This window comes from Myripristis murdjan, chromosome 23 (assembly GCF_902150065.1).
Source record: "Myripristis murdjan chromosome 23, fMyrMur1.1, whole genome shotgun sequence".
NCBI lineage: Eukaryota > Metazoa > Chordata > Actinopteri > Holocentriformes > Holocentridae > Myripristis > Myripristis murdjan.
Window position 1 is genome coordinate 2,156,998 of NC_044002.1, and position 20,760 is coordinate 2,177,757.

Sequence of the window (20,760 nt, forward strand, 5' to 3'; positions counted from 1 at the left end):
TATGTACACAGCACTTAAGTACATGCATGACAAACTCGAGAATGGACTTTCTCTTGAATTCTCACTCGAGGAACTCCATTTTTCTCTTATCATCTCTGTTAAGATTCTTTCAGTCTCATTAATTGTGCACTGCAGCCATGTGTCATGCCCATATCCTCAAGGACAACTATGTTTCCGTGGATACACTAACTCTGGCCCCAGAATATTTTAATATATTTGTTGAAACCATTACATTTTAGGCTATAACTGTCTTCCGAACGTGCAGGTAAATAGTGCATCTCATGGCAGGTAAAGAGAAACTGCACATATTGAGCTCTTAGTTGTCTATTTTACAGGGAGGCACTTTCATCATTTCTATGAGACAGGGTTCAAGGCACTAGAAACTAATTTTAGATATTCTATGAAATTTTGTTCAGTATTATTTTCCTGTATGCTCTCTTGAAACCATACACACTCTGAAATCAAATGCAAAAATGAAGTCACAATTCGTATAATGGTGTTCCAACTCCCTAGTTCAAGGAAGGTCCATGCACTCCATCATCAAAGCCTTAATAAACGAAAAGGAGGATGTAATTATGAAATGTCTCTTTTAGGAATCATCAAATATGTCTCCTCTTATTACGCTGTAGCAGATTTGTCCCTCCTGGCAGTTTATACAGTAGCTCCGTCATGCACCATATCTTGTCGTTAGCTTGACAATAATGAGGAGAATCGTCCAAGGTTCCCAAGGTCCCTCCATAACCGCAAGCAATTTAATACTGACATCATGCATTGAGTATACTAAGATACATAGTACCGTAGCTAATTAGGCCATAATGCTTAGTATTTCGACATGCCATGATCTTGAAAAAAGTGTTCTTGTTCCCTTATGGTTTTTAACATTCAGCACTTAAATGCTCGTAAAGAATTCACAAGTTAAACAATAAATAACCAGTGCACTTTTGGTGAAACCAAATGAGAGAGAAAAATATCTCAACATTGGGATCCAATAGAAGATGAGGAGAAAAAAAAACAAAAAAACATAAAAATGAGGTAATGTCTTGTGCATGCCAATATAAGAGAGAAGAGAGTCTCAACATGCGTATTGCAAGCTTAATATTATAAAGGTGTGTTGCATGGCATCATACAGGGAACCTGTAGCCTGTAACAGCTGTGCAAATGTCCTCCGCAGGAGAACCTCCTTTTCTTGGAAAAAAAAGGCCCAGCACCCTCTCATTCTGCTTCTGATAAGGTACCTGAAAGAACATGGACGAGCATCGGCGAGGCAGTGTTGCTATCTCTTCTTTTTTCACTTCCTTGGCTGTGCTGTGTGAAACGCCTGTCATCACATGTAATCCATTCAAAACCATTTCTCCAGGGAGTCATTCTTGCACACAGGTTCCTCAATCTCAGTTGGGCTTTTTTCTTATACATATGTCAACTTTGTCTATTGCCAAACATATCGCTGTCATGGTAAATCCACTTTGAATTTTGCTGAAATAATTAAGCTCATGAATTTGTGTGCGTTGGAACTCTTTTTCTCACAGTCTTTGCGCATGTTCAAATGTAATTAAGCAATGCAAAAAAAAAAAGTATCAATCAAGATAATTAAGCATTCAGATATTTCTACAATATTTACACTTGTGCCTCAGTGTCACCTGATACCTAGACCTTATACATCAGTCAGCAGCTTCCCCTTATTGACACAGTTCTGGCTGGGGGCAGTGCAGTTGGCAGTTCTAAGATTCGCTTCCCTAAAATTATCAATGCTGTTATTAATATCCTCATCTATCTCCATGTATTCTGACTTGCTGACAACAGATGAGCTCCGGCGGCTAGAATTGGTATCTGAAGCAAGGTTCTGGTTGCTGACGTTCAGCAGCTGGGCCTGCTCCTCTCCCTCCGTCTCTCTGTGATAGAAATAGTTGAAGTTGGACACAATCACAGGGACTGGGAGTGCGATGGTCAACACTCCAGCAATGGCACACAGGGAGCCCACAATCTTGCCTCCAATTGTGACGGGGTACATGTCCCCGTAGCCCACAGTTGTCATGGATACTACAGCCCACCAGAAAGCATCCGGGATGCTGGTGAAGAAAGACTCCTTCTCCTCTGCCTCAGCAAAATATACAGCACTAGAGAACAAAATCACACCAATGAACAGGAAGAAAATGAGCAAGCCCAGCTCCCGCATGCTGGCCTTCAGAGTTTGCCCCAATATCTGAAGTCCTTTAGAATGTCGGGACAGCTTGAAGATCCGGAACACCCTCACTAGACGGATAACCCTGAGAATAGCCAGAGATGTAGCCTGTTCTCCTCCTCCCTTCCCCTCCTTGTTGTTACTGTCGTCAGCCAGCTCTGTTCCAAGCGTGATGAAATAAGGAATAATAGCCACAATATCAATGGAGTTCATCATATTCTTAAAGAATGCTGCCTTGCTGGGACAAGCAAAAAACCTAACTATCAACTCAAAAGAAAACCAGATTATACAGAGTGTCTCCACCACAAAAAAGGGGTCTGTGAGAATATTTGGTTTGTAATACACAGTGGTGTTCCCCACTGTTTGCAAGCGGTCACCAGGATCCTCTTTCAGCTCTGGTAATGTCTCCAAACAAAATATTACTATTGAAATAAGAATAACCATAACTGAGACTATGGCGATCCCCCTGGCGGGCCCGGAGCTCTCCGGGTGCTCAAAGAGGAGCCATATCTGCCGCTGAAACTCTTTCTCCGGTAAGGGCCGCTCCTCCTCACGAATAAACCCCTCATCCTCCCGGAATTTCTCCATGGCTTCCGCCCCGAGTTCATAAAACTTTATCTCCTCTGAGAACATATCCAACGGCACGTTGACCGGTCTTCTCAGCCTGCCCCCAGACTGGTAATAATACAAGATCGCATCAAAACTCGGGCGATTCCGGTCAAAGAAGTATTCGTTTCGGAGCGGGTCGAAGTAGCGCATCCGTTTCTTTGGGTTGCCCAGGAGAGTGTCTGGGAACTGGGCAAGGGTCTTCAGCTGCGTCTCGAAGCGGAGCCCGGAGATGTTGATGACCACCCTCTCGCAGCAGTCGTGATCGTCGTGGTCGGGGGGGTAGGGGTCCTGCGGGTGGCCCGGCAGGGTGGATGTCTCGTCCATGTTGTCTCCGGACACCACGGTCATCCTGGCGGCGGGGTGTGGGAGGAGAAGCGGTCAGTCCAGCCACGGAAACCGGCTCCTACTGAGGCCGGGAGTTGTGCAGAGGCTCCCTCTTCATCCTCCCAAAGCTGACCATTGCTTTTGTCTTCCAGTGATGCTTCTGTTATTTCTGTTTGCCTGAAAGAGGATGAGAGAAACTACAGTATCTAGTCAAACATCGGGGTTATTTCCCTGCATGGTGGGTTTATCCATTTGACAGTTGAATATTATTATGCACCAAAAAAAAAAAAAAAAAAAAATCACAGTGTCGAGGCCCGTACAGTGCACTGTATTTTGCTGTATTTTTACCGCATACATCAGTATTCAAGTTTGCAGGCTGCCCTCCCTCGCTGCGCACAGTTTCCCCCCACACAGCCAATTTATCTTCCAGTCAGAAAACACATTCATGCTAATGAGAAAATGTCTGTCAGGTACCAAAAAGACTAGAAAAAAAGAGAGAGAATTCAACAATTACCTGTCTTTGACTTTGAGAGCAGAAGCACAGGGAATGTCCGTGTGAAACCGCCAACCGCCACCACCTTAACTTAGTTCTAATATGGATATCACTTTACAGTACGAGCGTCTCTGAAATATTAATAGACTATGTTGTCTTGGTCAACATCCATGGTATCCTCTTGCTGTAGGTTCTCAGCGTCGACCGGAGCGACCGAGAGGGATCAAACAGCTTTGAGCCTCGGTTCGGCAAATCTCTTGACAGGCAATTTAAAATCATTCTGGAGGGAGAACCGGGGTAGGACGCGCAGCCTGGTCAGAACTAGAGAGCCGGGTCCGCTGTCAAGCTCCCAGCAAAGCGTGCTGGGCTGGTGAGATGGTGGGACTGGGAGGACTGGACACTGGAGAGAGAGAGAGAGAGAGAGAGAGAGAGAGAGAGAGAGAGAGAGAGAGAGAGAGAGAGAGAGAGAGAGGAGGGGGGCTGCAGCATCAGCAGAAAGCCCGGCTCTCCCGTTTGCTGCAGCCAGCAAGAGGAGAAAAAGACGAGCCTTGAAAATAACCGGTTGTAGGGTCCACTGAGCGAGAGAGGATCTGTCTCCGATCATGTGGAGGCATATTGCAGGATTTCATGTAGAAAAAGGGAGAAGGAGGGGCAGGATAGAGTGAGCGAGAGGAGTGGGAGAGAGGCAGAGGGGGGGCTTTCGACGCAATGCAGACAGACTGTAAAACACGTTGCCAGTAGTGCTCTCCAAACCACAAAAACAACGCAGAAATACAGTATGCGTCTGTGCTGTAGCCTTACTGCGTCTCACTGAAAAAAAAAGAGGTGGCTGAGCTGGACATTTAATGGCAGAGTCGGATCGAGCGGTGTGGAAAAACGCTGTGATTTAAAAAAAAGAAAGAGAGAAAGAAAAAGTTGCCTTGTCTTTGACTTGTCTGTTTTATATCCACCTGTTCATTCAGACTGAAAGAAAACGGAGTGATGTTGGAGCCGGTTCAGGGGAGAATATCTTGATCAGACATTCTCGGGCCTATTTAGACCCACTGCATCATGTTATGTAACGCATCAGGCAGTTGAGTTGGTTCAGTATTTATCTCTGCTCATGGTTTGTCCCATGGTACCAAACACACTGGAGTCGCCTACAGCTTTCTTACATTCCTCTAAGATTTGGTGCATGTTAGGCCTGGCCTGGATAAGCGTCGAACATCTGATCCCCTACCACAGATAATATAATAGAGGAACTGGACCTACAGTACAGCATGCATTTACATGTTGATGACTGAGATGCTTAATGTAGGATTTAAACAGGGTGTATAATACCCATCTGAGACCCACTGAATTGTCTCACCGTAACTGTTATATATGTATACTTGCTAAGAAGTAAGACTTTGCATGGGTGAAATATTCAACGTGTGAAAAAGATTATATACGCTCGCGTGTGACGGACCTCGGAATTGTCTTACTAATTCGAGCTATTTGACCTAGATGTAGAATAGATAAACGTGTAAAAGGCTTTAAAAAGAAAGTAAGAAATATAAGTCGGATTTTCAGGGTCTATAGAAGACTCAGAATCATTTGAATGTGGGCCCTGAGAGTTCATTAATTTGTGGTTAAGGTACAGTGATATTCGAATAAAGAATGAATGAATGAAATAATAAATAAATGAGACAAAAAGCAGTAACTGTTGTCAAGGGGCTAAAAAATAGAAGAATAGAAAAGGAGGAGGAGAGACCAAGGATGTAACCTAAAAGATGAGATTCAGCACCGCGGACAGCTCCGCGTCTTAAACCTCACCACCGACATGGGATCAGGTCTGATCAGCTAATTTGACAGCCCGTCCCTGTCCTCTCACTTGTCTTTCTAGTGGCTAATATTTAACAGTCTTTCAGTCTAACAGTCTCTTTCTCTCACTCTCTCTACAGTACAGCCACATCATTAAAACATAATAATAGTGATATCTGCACTGCTTTAACATAACATTTAGGTATGTCACAGCCTGGTCATATTCACACGATCTTACTTTCATTTAAAATCTTAAACTTCAGACCTAGCATTATTACAGTTTGGGTATAAAAGGTTAATAAATGTAATAAAGCATGAGCCAGTAACTGGGCAGTCATGGAATTCATGCACCATGTCAGTGATTTTGAATGTTTGGCCCATTACAATTTCTCCACATTTTACATAGCAACAAACCATTTTGCGAATAATGTGGGGGTGCTGAAGATTTCACAACATATAATCAAAAACCCTTCATTTTCAAATTTGAATTTGAGAGAACAGCTACCTTATAATAGTTCTGCTTCTACAGCTAACAAAGTCAGCACCGTTCATAAACCACAGAACTGATGATTAGCTGTGTAAAGCAAACCTTTCTCCAGGGACTATTTTCTGGCGGAGATACAGTTTCATTCCGCCCAGTTTCAAGTCCTCAAAACACAACAGTGCTGCTGCTTTTAGGAAAACTAATTTAGACAATGTATGAAGTATCTGAAAGTTCATTTTCATTTGGTAGTGGAATGAATGGAAACCAATGGCTGGATAAAATGGAGGACAAATGATATCAGAGTTCTAAAGAAGGGACAAAGATTAGCAGAAACAACAGGTATATACATTTTGCAGATATTACACAAAACATGAAAAATCATTTGCATGGTCCTTTAATTGAATTTGTTGCTTTGTCTTTCACACAGGCCTTTGGTATTTCAAACGAAAATATTTTATGCAGCTACTTCACAAATCTTCAACATCAAATTATTAAGCATGTGCCACTGGGGCCCAAGAGTGTACCAAGTCTCCCTTCCAGCTAAATGCCACAGCAGCTGATTTCACTGATTAACACACCTTTAACCAGATGGACAGTGCTTACATTTAACTGAGCAGGGAAATCAGCTGCTGTGGTGTTTTATTTGAAATGAAAACCTGCAGACTATTAGCATTCTCAGCTCTGTGACTGAAAGTCACAGATCTAACCACTCGCAAAGACTAGTTTTATCTTTGCATGCCTTCACTATATCAGGCTGGGATGGCTGGCTGAAATTGGACACTGATGAGCCCATAGATTGTAGTCTGGCTTTCTAAGGGACCGGCAGGCCTGTTCTTCTTAGTCAAGATAGGTTTCCCCGATAAACCGCCCAGCTGGATGTATGTGATCTAACAGGAAACTGTATCACTGATAAAGACAAAGATGCAAAGTTTCCATTCTCATCCCTCTTTTATACGAATTCAAAACCTTCCTCTATGTTTATTCTATCTATCTATCTATCTATCTATGTGCATATTATGATTGTCTCCCTATTTCCCACAACAATCATACTTTTATTCAACATTGAGGACAGAAAAAGAGAAAGAAAAGAAAAGTTGCAGTTAAGCCAGTGTAGTTGGCCAATCAGGATCCACTAGGATAGCTTTTCTTTTTGAACTTTCCCATTCATTCAATAAATATCCTTCAACTAATGTACAGTGCATAAATTATTATTTTTGACAGACAAATGGCCTGAAAAAGAACAAGATATTACAAAAATGTTACAAGAAAATTGCCAGAAAATGACAAGAAAATTACCATCAAATTAGTAAAATAATAATAATAAAAAATCTTTCAGGAAATAAGAAGAAATAGCAAACTCACAAAAAACAACAGTTGTTCATTTCAGTTAATTATTTGACACTGTTAACATGCAGTAGTTAGCCTTAGCTGTGTGTTGCTGCAGCCACTTCTCCACTATTATGGCTATGTCGATCTATGAGAGGAACAGGGCTGGGTGAAGCGTAATTCACAGGTACTACAGAAAATTTCAGAGAATTTGAATGAATTGATGTAAATCACCAGTGTGCCATTCAGTGCCACATGTATGCAGGTTTTCATTCCAACCAAACACTCCAGCAGCTGATTTCACTGATTTGTTCCTCCTCTCTGGTTGAGGATGTGCTACTCAGCTGCTGTGTGTTCACTTGGGATGAAAACCTGTATACACATGACTCTCGATGGCACATCATTTAGTCCAATGACCCAAATCTATCTTGATTTGCTTTTGCACTGTTTTTCAAGTTTCTTGCACATACAGGCAGTGAGGGCATATCTGAACGCTTCCAGCTTGAAGGCTGAAGAGTCCACGTGAGGCAGCAGGAGTGAGAATCCAGCAGACCGATTCCGAGCTGGTGATCGTGACAGCAAGCTGGAGGTCAGCTGGCTAGAGAGCTGGAAGTTCCAGCGCTGGATGGGAAAGCAATCCTTAGCTACAGACACAAAGTACAATGACAGAAAGGACAGTTCATCAGTTTTGAAAAATGTGATGTTATTTCACTCCGCCCTGGCTGTTATGTTGATGATGTGTTTCAACAAATACAATCATTATGTATTACTGCGGCTAATATAAATATATTAAAAAAAAACGTTTGAATTCTGATCAATTATAATCACTTCTAATTACCTCTAAAAACAATAAATTATGCCTTTAATATGAATTCCTTCCTTTTTTTCTTTCATTAGCATCAGGTAATTATGACAGATCTGTATTCTTTACAAATGTACCAAACACTGTGTGAAATGAAAATTTTATGTTTGCCAGTGTAAATGGTTTGTCACAACTGCATGTGACCTGCACCACATAATGTCATTTCTTCAAGGAGAAAAAAAAAAAAGAAAATATTACAAATTGTAAGATATGCTTTTTTTTTGTCTTCAAGCCTTAGAGACCCAGGAGACAGTGGTCAGGCTTTTATTTCAGTCTCTTTGTAAGAATATTTTTTACTTTCTATTTTGTAATTTTTGTAACATGCAATGAGTTAAACTACTATCTGAATCACGAGTGGATTTATTGAAGGGCAACCATATTTCTCCATTATTAAGTGGCATTTAATCAAATTATTTGTAAAATGTTTATCTTTTATTGTCAGCAACAATACTGACACATAATTATCGAGTTTGGCAAGCTGCACCATATTCGTCATGTATGAAACAATCCATTCTGTAATAAGCTACTTGTCTGTGAAATACTGCATTATTTTTGCAGTTTTATTTTGTCACTGTGAGTTTCTGCCAGCTGGTCATGTAACTGCATGGCTGGTCAAATCCAATGTAGGGTACTTGTAGAAAGAGACTGTGGTGAATTCCTGCAGAGCACTCCATTTGTTGTGTGAAAATGTGCCAGTGCTAGTAGATTGTTAAAAGATGCTTCATTCATAACCCTTAATGCTTCCCTAGGTGGGCTTTCATAGCATATGCCTGTAATACACCTACAGCAACCACATGCTCTGCAAAGAACATACATAAACTACACCTTTAGCCCTCAGGTCTAAATGAGACATGTATACTGCATATAAAAGGAAAAATGGGTTTGTGCACCTGTGATGAACTTGTTCAGTCATGCGTGTCCAGCCAATCTGCACACATGGCAAAGTCTTATCACGAGCTGGAGCCCCGTCCTCCTCAATCCATATGTTGTCGTGACCTTTGACCTGAGAGATTTAATGGGCAAGATTTTAATCCAGTTTGACTTTAGTTGAGGCTAATGTCTCCGTAAGAATGTACACAGATGCAGTGTACAACTACGTGGTAGGTAGGCGTATGCGTGCATGCACACATGGTCACATACTTAGTCATCAATGCAGGCATGCAAACATTTGAAGCTTGGAAAGGAGAGACAAGAGAACAACAGAGATGCTGTCCATGTGTATCCATAGAGCACTGGACACAGAAAAAGCTGAAATAAGCAAATAGCTCAGATGGTGCTGAGCAAACATACATATTCTCATACTGACACAAGTGCTCAGGTGCACGTGACTTTATCTTTTTGGCATTGACCAATCACTGTGCTGAGAGTAGCAAAGAGAGGAGCATTAAAACTTCATTTTGATGAAAACAGTTCTGGTTCTTGACCTGGCTCCATTTTGTGTTCTTGGAAAATAGGTGCTAACTAGTGAACAGGCCTGTGCTTGCACCAGTTAGGAGTTGAACCATTGCAGCATGGTTGCTGGCCACTGACCTGGTCTATGACCCAGCAAACTGTCATAGAGTTCATAATACTCCCCATATTACCCTGTCCAGCGCCACTTTTCTCAAGGTCCCTTTTGGAGTCTTTGCTCTCCTTCAGTTTTTTTAGTCGATAATTTGGTCAACTCTTCAATTGGTCAATTTGGTCAACTCTAATACGCCCCCACTTCTTGTTGTCATGGTTGTTGCTGTTATGGCCGTACTATTTTTTGGTTCCAGCTTGGAAAAAAAAAAAAAAAAAAAAAAAAAAACTTTCCTGGGTCCAAACCAATTTTTTTTTTTTTGGTTAAAATGCACACAACAGTTCAAAATTAAGTTTATGAACTGGAATGGAGCCAGTTCTTTGTTGACTGGAAATGGCTGTTAGAGTAGCCGTTGCTATTGCTGCAGCTAATTGGGATCTAAATAACAACAAACTTTGCTGCTTTGAGTGTGCTGTATCTCATGTTAGATGATATAGGCAGGCTGCTTCAATACAAAGGAGAGCTGCCAGTATAACTGGCCAAGGGTTGGATTACAGTCGCTTTATTGGAGAGATGCAGCACTGAAACTGAAGATGGAAGACAGAGCCACGCCTAAAAGCCATTCTCAGGAAGGGCAGAAAGTTTAATGCACTCTTAAACTTTGAAAGCACTCTTACCCTTCTCTTCCATTCCATTGCACAGCCAATCACAGCTGATATATGCATCCTCTAAGCTGTTGGAGTCCCCAGTGTTCTCTACTGGAAAGCAATGATTGATAAAGATAGACATGGATTAGTTTCTTAATTTGCACTGCATGTACAACAGTATTGTTTTGAAGGAAACCATGTCACAGGTTACATAAACATCCACTGACATCCAGCTGACCTGGAACAATCCACCTGTCCTTTGTTTTGACCTTTTACCAAAGACCTGCTGTTGTTTATGAGGGTAGATATTTGTTTTGGGGAGTCTTGGGAGACAAGAAACTTTGTCTCTCCTTAACAATATTACAGTACTATCGTAGTTGTTTTTGACACACTAACCAAAAAATGGACCCCAATTACTGAAGATTACATTACATTCTTGATCAATGCTAAAGACTTTGACTTATTTGGTGTCCTTGTGATTCCAGCCACAGTATCTTAACACATTTAGGTCAAAACCTACAACCATACCTGCCATACAGGATGTTTTTTCAGGGTTTTTGGGGAGTTTTTTTTTTGTCTGGATTTTTTATATTGAATGCTGACAAAGGCTAAGTTAGCTGGCCCACCTGCCTACACAGAAAACAGCTACAAACATGCCCCTAGAATCAGCTTGTGGATTCTGGATTGTGTGTGTACGTGTGTGGCAACTTGGGTAACGTCAGACAAATATACAAAGTCTACTTTTTGCAGATAATGTAGTTTTTTCAGCCTCATTGAGCTGTGACCTCCGGCCTGCACTGGGGCAGTTTAAAGCCGAGTGTGAAGCAGTCAGGATGAGGATCAGCACCTCCAAGTCTGAGGCCATGATTCTCTGCCAGAACAAGTTGGGGATGAGATACTGCCTCAAGTGGAGGAGTTCAAATATGTCACAGTCTTGTTCACAAGTGAAGCTAAAATGGAACGGGAGATCAACAGCAATGCTGGCATGGCACCAGACCACCATGGGTGAAGGGAGACTTGAGCCAGAAAGCTAAGCTCTCAGTTTACTGGTTGATCTTTATCCCAACCCACACCTATGGTCATGAGCTCTGGGTGGTGACCAAAACAATGAGATCATAGATACATGCAGCAGAAACTAGTTTCTTATGCATGGTTGCTGGGTGCGCCCTGAGAGATAGAGGTGTTCAGACATCCATGAGGAGCTTGGAGTAGAGCTGCTACTCCTGTTCAGTGAAAGGAACAAGCCGAGGTTGATTTCCGGCTAGCACTGTGTCTTAGAGGGCAATATTCCAGCCCCACAGCAAAAACAGTTTGAGTTTGGGTCCATGTGTGGAATTTGAAATGTCTCCTTGTGTTCTCTTGGGTTTCTTCTTGCCAGTCCAAAGATATTCAAGCTGTGTGGATTAGAAACTCTGAATTGTCCAGAGGCATTAATATGAGAGTCTGTCTATCTGTGTTAGCCTGGTGATGGAATGGAAATGTGTCCCAATGGAATAAGCAAGTGGAGAAATGAATAAATTAATTAGATCCCTTTAGGTTTTTCAGCTCTATAGTGAACTGAGCTTTGGAAATCCGTGTCTTTTGGAGCTTTCCATTGAACTCAGAGCTAAGATAATTCTGACTTCCTACATGGCAAAGTGCAAAGGAATGCAAGTTGGAACTCGAAGAAGGAATTACAGAGAAGATCTGAAAAATCTGAGTTTGCCAAAAGTCTCATATACGATGCACAACAAAATGGTGGACAACACAGTCAACAACGATCTAATCTTCAGGGGGGGTTTTAATGTTGTTTTTTTTTTGTTTTTTTTTGTTGTTGTTTTTTTTGTTGTTGTTGTTGTTGTTTTTTCATTTCTGGTTATATACCTCAGATTTTTTAATTAATTAATTAATTAATTTTGCTTTATTTTGCTATATTTTGCGATTGTTCGGATTATTTTTAGTTCATTTGCTAATTGCTTTTTCTCCATGTTTTTGAACAAAATCAAGTGAATTTGTCTGATGCTGGCCCAGTGTCATGGATCTGATGTGGAACTTGTCTGAAGTCTGCAAATTGAGAATCTGTCTTCCACTTTTGTGGTAGCCAGTTATGAACAAAAACGTTACACTTATCATAAAAGCTCTTAAAGTGATATACTCTCATTTACAAGCAGGACAGAATTCTTATGGTCTTGAGCTAAAAACTACAAATCACAAGATATCCGGCGCAATCCGAGGACAAAACGTGACAAGGGGCAGTCCAAGGACAGCTCTAGCTGGGAACAAAGCATCAAATTTGATGAACAGACCTAGCACTAGCACTGCACATGACTAGCTGCAGTTAGCCCAGTTAACGTTGGTGGCTAACGTTAGCTACATCAGTGACTTGTCAGTGAGTTGTGATTTCAGCGGACAGGCCAACGTTTTTCTATTCTCTTGCTGGCATCCATGTTGGATGCAATGGAACGCATTCAGCATGGATGTCGGAAGTTTCAATTCCAAAGTGGGACAGTCAGTGGAAAGCACCATTTGACCCAGAATTTGTGGAGAAACCCCTGCTGCCGTTGTTGGATATAGCTGGATGAGCTGCTCTGCTCTTCATGTTACAAGCAGCAGAGAGGAGGGATGCCTCTGCTTCATGTAGGCTGGCTCTGCATCCCCCAAGGCAACACTCAGCCCTGTCATATCCTGCTTAATGCTTGTGCCCGAATCAGGGGCAACATACTTATGAGCCTTCCTCTTTTCCATGGGGCTCCTCATCTCCCCAGGCACCCCCCTCCCCCCAGCCCTGCTCGTTTACACTCTCGACAGCCATCATCTCTTCCTACGCCCTCTTGTCCCTTCACTCTCATCTCAGCATACCTCCTCTGAAAACCTCAAGAGAGGGGGGAAGATGAAGAGGACAGACAATCAAATATAATCGTATCAAATATTTATTTAATAACTATGCCCAGGGCTGCCATTTGTCTTGCTCATGCCCAGGACAAGATGATCTCCAAAGGCTTCCCTAGCAGATTTTGTAAAGGTTAGAGGGTTCTTTTGGGGGCTTCCTTGACCCAGGGACAATTGACCTGGTGTTCCCTCCCCAATCGGCTGCCCTGACTAAGCCTAGCAATTAAGATCGACATGTAAATGCAGCTCAGGAGACTCTCCTGGTTGTTCTCTGAATGTACTGCATGTTGGTGGCATGCAGTGGCAAATAGATAAAGCAGCCTCCAGTAGTTTTACTGGTGTGATGGATGTTGGCCATACTAAGGCGGCCAACCTTAATGAATTGTCCATGGATGCATTATTCACTATTCATTGGCACTGATGTTTATCTCAGCATTGATAATCAATGACACTGAGAAATCAGGCATTCACATTTGAGAGGTCAGTAGATTTGTGGATTTGGATCTAAGAGAAGGCCAACAAGGCATCAGCTGAAGGGAGTAAATATAAATACTATTTCCTTGTGTGATTTGGAAAACCTTGCATTTCTGTATTGTAAGGGAATTAGGTGTGAAAACATGTATTATAATGCTTTAGAAAAGCACATAGAGACCACTCAGGACTGTAAACATGGATTAGTCCAAACAGGGCAACTGCAGAGAGGTGAAATGTGACTATATCTCCATGGGCATGAGGTGCACCAATGAGAGGGCTCTTTTGGTCTTATTTTCCTAATAACAATGTCCAAATTTGATCCCCTTGGGAATTTTTCAAGGAGCGATGAAGAAGCACAGTGTCATGCCCATTTGATTACTTTGTTTACACACTCCACACACTTTGCATTTTGGAAACACAAAATGTTTTTGCCTCTACCTCTTTCACAGCAGTGTAATTGCAATTGATTTTAATTTATTATTATTATTATTATTATTATTATTATTGTTATTATTAGGTAGTAGTTTGGCTTTACATCATGAATGGCAAAAAGAAAAATGGAAATGCTCCACTACTTATGGGATGAACTTCTGATGTACTTGAGTATTGATTCCTGCCACCTTCAGAGGTGGCACACTGCAATCAAAGAAGATCAATATGGTAAGAGGTCTGACTCAGGTTAACATGAATGAGAGACAATGTCTTCAAAAAGTTAGCTTGCAAGAAATAGAAATAGAAAAAATACACCATAACGCACCAAGTACATCAAGCACAGTGGTATTTTGAAATAAGTACATTAATTTGTTTAATTTCATTGGTTGTAACACCTGTTAAATATATTCCATTGTGGGGAGTGGGGTTGGGGTTATTAAAAAAGAAAAAAAAAAACTATTTTCCCATCCCATGGTGACATAGGACTTTGATGTAAGCAAACGTGGATGGGTGAGGAGAGGGGGAGGAGAGTGTTCAGAGCAGCAGCTGCAGCGAGGACTTATGAATGTAAAACCCCCCCTACCCTCATTCATAAACACACGGGTTCCTTATATAATGCCTATGCAGATCCCCTTTTTTCTCCACTGCTATTTATAAGCCCCATAGCATGCAGGGAAAGAGTGTGGCCAAGTCATGCAATGCCCTTCAAGACCAACACTCGGCCCTTGGGGCTGCCGGGGCCCGACTTCAGGGAGCTATTATTAGAGTCGTGTCATGAGAGAGCCAATGGAGAGAGAGAGACAAAGTGACAGATGGGGGAGGGGAAAAGAACGGACAGAGAACATAGTGGTGGTGGTAATGGTGGAGGGGAAGTGGAGGAAATGTAAAGCGGCTATTTCACTCTCTAGGTGTTTAGAGTAGACTCTGGGAGACGGGAGTGTACACACTGTACACACTGCAACGAACAGCGAGGTCAGGGATTCACGTTGAAATAAGCAAACACACACCACAAGTGTGGGTCTCCAACCAGAAATACATGGGTCTCTATCTGTCATATATAGATGCTGACTAACTAAGAACTCTACCTCTAGGAACTTTAATGTCTGAGGTACAGATCAAATCGGTGGGACAATTACATGCAACCCGCAAGATGACTTTTGATTTTCCATTGATACTGGCCCAGTTCCTTATTGCCCACAACGCAGATAGAAACCCCAACATGCCCTGCTACATCCGACACTGTCTACACCACAAAACACCTGCACGCCCCCCCACTCCCTGCTCCGAACATGCTCAGCAGCAGCACAGCAGATGGCTTCCATCAAGACAGCACTTAACTTTTGAAATACTATCATTTTGACCAAATTATTCCTGAAAATATTAATTTTATTTCTAGCTCGATGTGTATGTATGAGTAAAAACATGTATGGCTATAGATTTCTCAAAATATCACTACTCTGGTTTAATTTCCACGATTCCATGTGTGGAAACTATTAGTCATTTGAAACGATTCAGGATCAGCTTGCAGATGTAATAAGTTATGCCAGAAAAAAGGAATGATGCAGTGGGCTCTCCTCATGTCATTTTCCACTCTAATCAGTTTGGTTTTAGATATCCTTATTTTGCTTTATAGAAAGCAATTTTTGGGAAGGAAAGAATGAAGAATGACCACAAAAAGAAAAAGAATGACCACATTGGGCCAAAAGTGTCCATAAATACAGGCCCCGTCTGGCCCTGGAATTGGTTGTGATTTTTTTTATGAGGGCCTCTTCAGTGAGTCTGATACCCCTGGAAGGTAAACAGTTTGGCAGAGAGGCAAACAGTTTGGCTTTGATCAGTTTGGGCTTCTGGAGGCTGATACCAGCAGTGGATGCCTATATTTATTATCTTGAACCTTGAACATGTGTTTGAAGCCTGAAGGGCTGGAGGGTTTTATTTCAACCTCTGGACAAAACCTACATTATTTATTTTTCCTTTTTATTTTTATTTTTTATTTTAATTTTTGTGTGGTAATTCTCTTGTAATAATCTATAAATTAAAGTAATAAATTATTTCACATTTTTTTAAATTCATTTTAATTGAGTAATTAATTAATTAATTAATTAATTAAATACATTTTAGGGTATTCTTTGGTTAATTGCATGTTGATTGTCTTGTGAATTAATTTAAATATATAAATATATAATTATAATAATTCAAAATATAATTTAATTTGTGTGTGTATGTATATGCTTTTAAAATAATGCTACTTTTTTTTTTTTTTTGCAATTTCTAAAAAATGTATTTAAATCTTAGTTTGACTGTATGTTTGTTGTTGTTGATAATGTGATAATGGTGACCCTGAAACAGCATTTAGACCATGATGGAACAGTAAAAAGCCACCACTGTAACCCTGTCTGATGTCATTATTTTAGGATTAGCGTGTATTCAGCCTGTAGTCTGATGTTCACTAAATCAGAATGCAGACATGAAAATTAGCAGCTGAGTGACTCATCTGCTGACAAAAGGGAGCTGTGAGATGTGTTCTGTGGATAAGATGTTTTCTGACATATCAGTACAGTGTGTGTGTACAGTGCTACGATATAGTAAAAATAGCTGATGACAGTGTGTGACCTGTCTATGACGAAGGCTTTGTGAGAGATGAACACAAAACACGGTGAATTTCAAAGCCCTTCAGTACACTATCTGTTAATATGAGGGATATGCAGGAAGAGAATGGGAACAAACATAGGTAGATGTAGGCAGTGATGTTCTCACAGAAAAAAAAAAAATCTGTATACCTGGAATGTAATTGAAACTCAGCACAAAAGCAGTGTAAATAAAGAAGTCATCAGCTGGCCACATCATTTTCCAAACAGCAATTTGATCATTATTATATGGACCTAAATGGGCCATCTGATCAATGGGCTAATCAATAGAAACACTTCAGATGGTTCAATACGTCAGCCAGCAGAGTGACAGCCGTGCTGGAGGAGATTCTCCACAGGATGACACTGGAGAAGACATGCTGGCACACTTTCACAGCTAATCAGTGTCTTGAAATAACAACGCATCACTGAAATACCTCACCTAACTATAAATATATTTTACTAGTATGATTTCTTAACTCTTTGAAATGCTGTTGTGTGTTATCTTAATTTTGTCATGAGTATATGTTAATTTTCTTGAATTATATTGGAATATATAATTCATTATAACAGTAATATATAATTATAATTATTACATATTATATATGTTACAAAAAAAATGATTGTGATTTTGAACACATTTTTATGTAATTTTTTTCTTGTTTTTTTTTGTTTTTTTTGTTTTTTTGTCTTGGTATTTTTTCATACAATGTTGTCACTGGTCATTTTCTTGTAATTTTTACTAGTCTGTTGCTGTCTTCTGGTTCTGTTTTTTTTTTTCCTATTATGATCATTTCATACACATGCTTTTGAGAGAAATCAAGCTCACGTTCCATATTGTTATTTATTTTTATTTTTTTTTATCATAATTCAGTATGTAATGATAAACATGCATCACTTACTGTAAAATAGCCCATAAATACAGCAAAACAAAAGGTTTTTTAGCCCTGCTTTTTTGTAGCTTTGTTACTTGGACACTCCAACAGCAAGACATGACTGATTGAAATCCCTGGACATAAATCCTGCAAGGTGACACCAGTGAAATGCATGCAGCACCCCACACAGTCTGTGATGCACTCTGCCAAAGGAAACCAAAGGACCAAGAAGCAGAAGTTCCACAGTGACTGAGTTCAGTTCAGTTCAGTTCAGTTCAATATAATTACAATGACACCTTTGGATTGGACTTTTAAGTTTGAATTCAGCACTTCTGGTTTGTGGAGAGGATTTTCTGCGAGCATGCACTTCTGACACTAGAATTTACCGAATAGATTGAAGCTGCAGTTATTTACAGACTCTGAGGAGCCGAGCACTGTGTTTAGCTGATAGGACAGGTGTATTTAAGAACAGCAACATCATCTGATCCTCCCAGTGCTCCCAAAATTCATCATAGTAATAGCCCCCTGCAACTTTACCCCTAAGACAATAACTCACTTTTGACCATTTTTACACTTTTCACCAAAACTCAAGCAGTTATCTATTCATGAGCTATTATTTTGGGGTAAGTGTGTTTGTGTAGGCAGACCAGGAATTTGGGATGATAATGACACATTCCAGCATTAGCAGTGCACAGGCTAATTTAAATAATTATATCTATCTATATCAATATCAATATCTATATCTATATCTATCTATCTATCTATCTATCTATATCTATATATATATATGGATATAGATATAGATATAGATAGATAGATAGATAGATAGATAGATATAGGGCTTATGTCTTCATTTAATCATAATGAACTTCTTTCATTTAAGTATTTTTGCATAGGATTTTTGTTTTCAATGTGATTAAAAAAGCCAAGTATTCTTAATTAGATTAATTATGATGAGCATTAAATAGTGTCTTTAAGTGCACTTACTTTTTCATAGTTTCAAAAACCTGTACTAACTACCATCAAACTTTTTGAATGAGTCAATCAACATGACTTTACCTCAGCTGAGCCGAGTTCAAATCCAAGTGAGAGCAGTGTTTGTTGTTAGGTGGCTAACGTTAGCCAGCTGGGGCACCCAGGCAGCTCACCTGGTAGAGTGCGCAGCCCATATCAAGGTTCAGTCCTTACTGCAGCCGCCGGCCTTCCAATGTGGCCTGGACCCTTTGCTGCATGTCATCCCCTCACTCTCCCCTGCCTTTCCTGTCTCTCTCTACTGTCACTATCACATACAGCAACATGCCAAAATTTAAAAATTAGGTTAAAAAATTATATTATATAAATTATATTTGTAACCTTAACCCTGACCTTTTCCCAATCTTAGACGATACAACAAGCCATTCACTAATATTAACAACCTTTTCCTAACCATAACTGAACATTTTTAGTGGTTGGTGAGCTAGTTCACCAAGGAAACCATTCTTAGAGGGCTGGAAAAAAACAACAACAAAAAAACAGGTATGTGGGCTTATGGGTTGGAGAACTTGTTGTATTAATTGGGCCTACCTACAATATCCTCATGGACAACCAGGGGACCGCAGACCGCCAGTTGCAAACCCTGTTCTACTCTATTTTTAGCAAGTGCTCAGCACTGCCCCTGATGGCCAAAAGACTGTGATGCATTTTTTGCTTCTGTTCCACAGCAGCCAGTGGCTATGGTTGGGCTCCTCGCCCCACAGGCTTTGCCTAATATTGTGAATCAGTTGTCTGAATAGGTTTTGACCTCCTTTTCATTGTAGTGCTGATGTCTTCATACGAGGCCCACTGTGCTCCGTGCTCTACCCAAAGAGAGCATTTTGTTTCCTCCGGCTATTGCACACTTGTCACCAAAGCTAATTTCCACTGTCATTTGAATATTCCAGAGAGCACTGAGTGTGCACCACACCCGTGTGTGCAGTTGCTGTGGAAGCAGTCATGCTGTAATGTATGCTGCAGGCATTAGCATAACTTTTTGATTGCATTAACATTTGATCAGCGGCTGTCCAAGAGACTGAACAGCCGGGGGAGAAGGAAGAATGTTTTGCCTTTGTGTTTCTACCATTGCTGTCTCCACTCAGCTCCAGCCCATGTTAATAATTGATTAGTGCAAGGTGGTTTCACATCTCGTCTCCCATGTGGTCAGCAATAAAAGGGACAGCAATACAGAGGATATGTGTGTAGCAGAGGCACAGTGTGTGTAGAGCAGTGTGTGGATCTGTACATGTATATGTGTGCCAGGACACAGATACACCTGTGCATTTAGACATGACACACACAAGCCACCAGTAAAATGCAATAAGAGACAGTGTGGTGGTATGAACCACACACACACACACACACACACACACACACACACACACACACACACACACATACATATCCTCCTCCACACTTTACATGACCTGGATGAATCAGTGCTGCGAGCTGTTGAGCTGTTGAGCACCAAGCTAATTTAATCAGGGCCAAAACAGTTTTTTAAGATGTTAACTACATATACTGATACTTCAGCTAAAAGATAATAATGCAGGACATTATCTTCATACAGAAGTGCAGATGTTGAATTGCTGATGTTTGAGGCACTAAGCCTACAATTTTCTCTGATGTTAAAATCAACCTCTATGACACTGACACTGGTACCAACATTTATGGGGTTATGCAGTGATACATTAGTTTAAGTAATTGTTTAGCGATATTTTTCTGCTTGTATTGGCACATTGCTCTCCCAAGCCCAGTTTGTTGAATGACCAATAACACATGAGAATCAAATTAATAAAAGAGAAATGTTTCCGCCTCTTCATCTCATGTTTAGCATTTATTTCCAAAATATGCAAAAAAAAAAAAAAAAAAAAAATTGTAGCGGATTTTTTTTTTTTTTTTTTTTTTCCAATTTATTAGGGGGCAAAAAGAAGAAGATTGAAGTTATTCACTGGCAATGCCACATATGAGGAAAGGTGCAGAGATGCCTGGCTCAATTTTCAGATGTATCTCTTGCTGACTGCTAGTTGCTCATCATCTTCTTGCCCATGTTTTTGAAAGAAATCAAGTGAATTTGCTCAGGTTGGGGTAAATGCTTGTGAAAGGTGTTCAGAAGCATTTCATCACAAGAAATGATAACAGAGGTTTAAAAAAAAAACCATCTGATTGGTTGTTGCATATTGAGGAAGGCGGGGCCTGAGGTTGTCTCATCTGTCACATTTCAATTGAGATTAGCCTGCAATCCAAGGACATTCTCACCCCATCT

The 20,760-nt window shown here is 40.6% G+C and overlaps 1 protein-coding gene across 1 annotated transcript; it reads right to left on the reverse strand.

Moving 5' to 3' along the window:
- Positions 1–1,636: 1,636 nt before the first annotated feature.
- Positions 1,637–3,864, reverse strand: kcna1b (potassium voltage-gated channel, shaker-related subfamily, member 1b). The gene is made up of 2 exons (XM_030045864.1): positions 3,627–3,864; positions 1,637–3,289 (listed from the first exon to the last, which is right to left on the reverse strand). The coding sequence occupies exon 2, from the start codon at positions 3,134–3,136 to the stop codon at positions 1,652–1,654; it is 1,485 nt and encodes a 494-aa protein (XP_029901724.1). The 5' UTR covers positions 3,137–3,289; positions 3,627–3,864; the 3' UTR covers positions 1,637–1,651.
- Positions 3,865–20,760: the final 16,896 nt, after the last annotated feature.